The 2,740-nt window shown below is 36.9% G+C and overlaps 1 protein-coding gene across 1 annotated transcript; it reads left to right on the forward strand.

Moving 5' to 3' along the window:
• Window positions 1-43: 43 nt before the first annotated feature.
• DI09_252p10 (uncharacterized protein) lies at window positions 44-2,740 on the forward strand (the record flags this gene model as incomplete). Its single annotated transcript, XM_013382859.1, has 1 exon — window positions 44-2,740. A coding segment is annotated over one exon (2,697 nt), but the record flags the coding sequence as incomplete, so codon positions are not given.

Here is a 2,740-nt window from a genome sequence, read left to right on the forward strand (position 1 = left end):
AAAGTTTCACTTTTTAAGATGGAATGTTGATCTGGTTGATACGATGTTCAAATATCTGGTTGAAATTGGAAATGGCGTGTTTGGAATGAAAGAGCATGTGTTTTTCAGAGACCTAAAGCTAGCTTATGATCAATTCCAAATTGTCAAGAAAAAAAATATTTTAAACGCTGTTCCTACACACATAGCGGATAATAGAGGCATAGGAGCCTATTTTTCTAAAGCCATTTTGGGACTTTTAAAGCTTGGATCTTTAGAAAAACTATCTGCTAAGGATACGTTTTACTGCGAGCTTCCTTATTTCGAGTATGAAGATTGTGTTTGTGATGCTGAAAAGTTCTTTGAATTTTCAGACTCAATTTTGCACTTTTTGAACAACGAAATCGCTTATCAGCCATGCTTTCTAGGCGAAAAGATTCCTCTGATTTCATATCTGGACTCTTTGACATTTGGGGCGATTCAAAAGCTCGAAATCTTTCATTCATCCAATGTCGAAAAAATGGACTTTCTCTACACATTTTTCATGAAAATACGGCGTTTATTGGACTATGAAAATGATCAGCTTATGTACCAAAAAACCCTCATCTTATTTGAAATTTTCAAAACCTACAAAGAAATATACATCAGACATCTAAGGACCTGTCTGAAGAACGATGTCGATTTTGGGATTATCAATGATCGTGTTTTTGAAGGGCTATCGCCTTCTTTTTTCTATTCGAATGAAATCGATCTTCTGCGAAGAAAATTACCAGAATATGTGGGATCTATTTGGTTTTCTCGTAAAGATGGAGAAATTACGTCTAAATTGGTCTCCATATTATTTAAAGGCGGCAAAGATCTTCCGAATCCAGATGAGATGGGAAATTTTTTCAATGTAGATATGATTAAAGATTTGATAGGCTATGCTTCTGACTATGATTATGATCCAGAACATCTTGAAAGGATGGCATATATCTTTACAGTAATTTCGAACCCTATTAGCATTGAAAATTCCAACAATACCGTGCTTCCAGAAGCCTTCTTACTTGACCGACATTATTACAATCTTTTACATATGCTTTGTAAAGTACCACGTCATTATGACGGTGCACATGTTTTTTCTCCAATTGCTCCGTTTGGGTTTCAAATTTCCATTAATCATGAAATCCGTTTTGAGTTAGAAACAGATGGTTACGATAATGCTGAAGAGATTGCATCACTATTGTGGAAAGGAGAAAGACCGCTCAAGTTGATGAATTTGAAGGACAAATTTTCGTCTATTTTTTATTTTTTGAATTATCTTCAAGAAGATCATGCGTTTATTTTATCTGACTTTGGAATGAAAATTCTTTACACTTTCATGCTCAAACCATCGACATATGCTGATGATGACACGAAAAAGGCTCTGCCTCCAGTTATCCAATATTTTTTATCTCGCAAGGAGAAAATACTGGCAGAGATTTTTATAAATCGCGATGACATTGAAATGTTTAGGCTTTTAGCAACTTGCCAGATCATTCTCAATCGCTTGATGTTGATTCAAAAAAGAAACTTCGACATTGGTGGTCTTGAGCATGCTTTCGTGGGGAAATTCCAGCCAATTTTCGCCTTTATCAAGCTTAATACGCTGATACTTGGGGAAAGGGCTGCCGACTTGCAGAAGAGCCATGACCTCTATTTGTCGGTGATATCTAATTTTGAGCTGATAAAGTCTTTTTTTTTCAAGGAAGAAATTCAATATGTGCTTAGGATGTATTATGACCATTGGAAATTTCAATCCTCTAAATCAAGATGCGCAGCAAAAACCACAAAAGGAATCCAAAATTTGGTGAATGGAAATTTCCTGATCGATGGGGAACGCATACAACATTCGGGGCTTCCATTCCCAAGCCACCGTTTATGGGAGATGATGAATGCCAAAGAAAAACGCGATTATAACGTAGAGGTTACGCTACATAAGCGCCAATCTGATGGGTCAATATTCTCGATCCTCAAATTTAACCACATGCATTTCACTCTACATGAAAAAGATGCATTTTTGTTCAAAGAGAATGAGATCACAGCGAGGCTTGTTTCTGAGTATTTAAACCTTTACCATGAAAAACTGAATCTCAGAGTTGCATTCAACAGCAAAATGGTAGGATCTAACGATCCTATCATTGCATTCCAAACTGATTCTGATAATCCGGATAAGAGTGTGTATCTTTTTGATCCAGAAGGATTCGAGTATGGGGAGGTTTCTGGTGGAAATACTTTGGTTTTGAAAAACTCGTCCAAATTCATAGGGGAGTTATCAACTCCAACCCCCTGCTCTTTTCGCATAAATTCGTTCTGCTCTTTCTCTTCGAAATCGCAATTGTTGCTTGATGCCCTTTTAACGCGTGGGGTGCTTTTTAACTTTGCAATGGACTCGTACATTTTTACACTAGAAAATGAGGCGCAATCCTTTTATTTCTTCAATAGTTACAATGGCACAGCAAAAGACTTTTACGTTATGAAGAATGGAAGTGACGAGTATTTTGCAGTTATCAAGGGTGAGAAATTTAGGATTCACCCTCCTGCTGGGATCGAAGGAAATTTCCTCGTCTCCTCAAACTTGCCATTTCTATTTGTGTCCGTTGAAAAGTCTTTTCAAATTATTATTCCTGTACCTATGTTACCATTTGGAAAGTCGTACAAGTTTACTTTTGTCAAGACCACGTGTAAAGATGATCATTTCAACATTGAAGGCCATGATCGAGAGATCGACCTTGCCATCGTCTAT

This window comes from Mitosporidium daphniae, assembly GCF_000760515.2.
Source record: "Mitosporidium daphniae strain UGP3 chromosome Unknown contig-252, whole genome shotgun sequence".
Taxonomy (NCBI): Eukaryota; Fungi; Microsporidia; genus Mitosporidium; species Mitosporidium daphniae.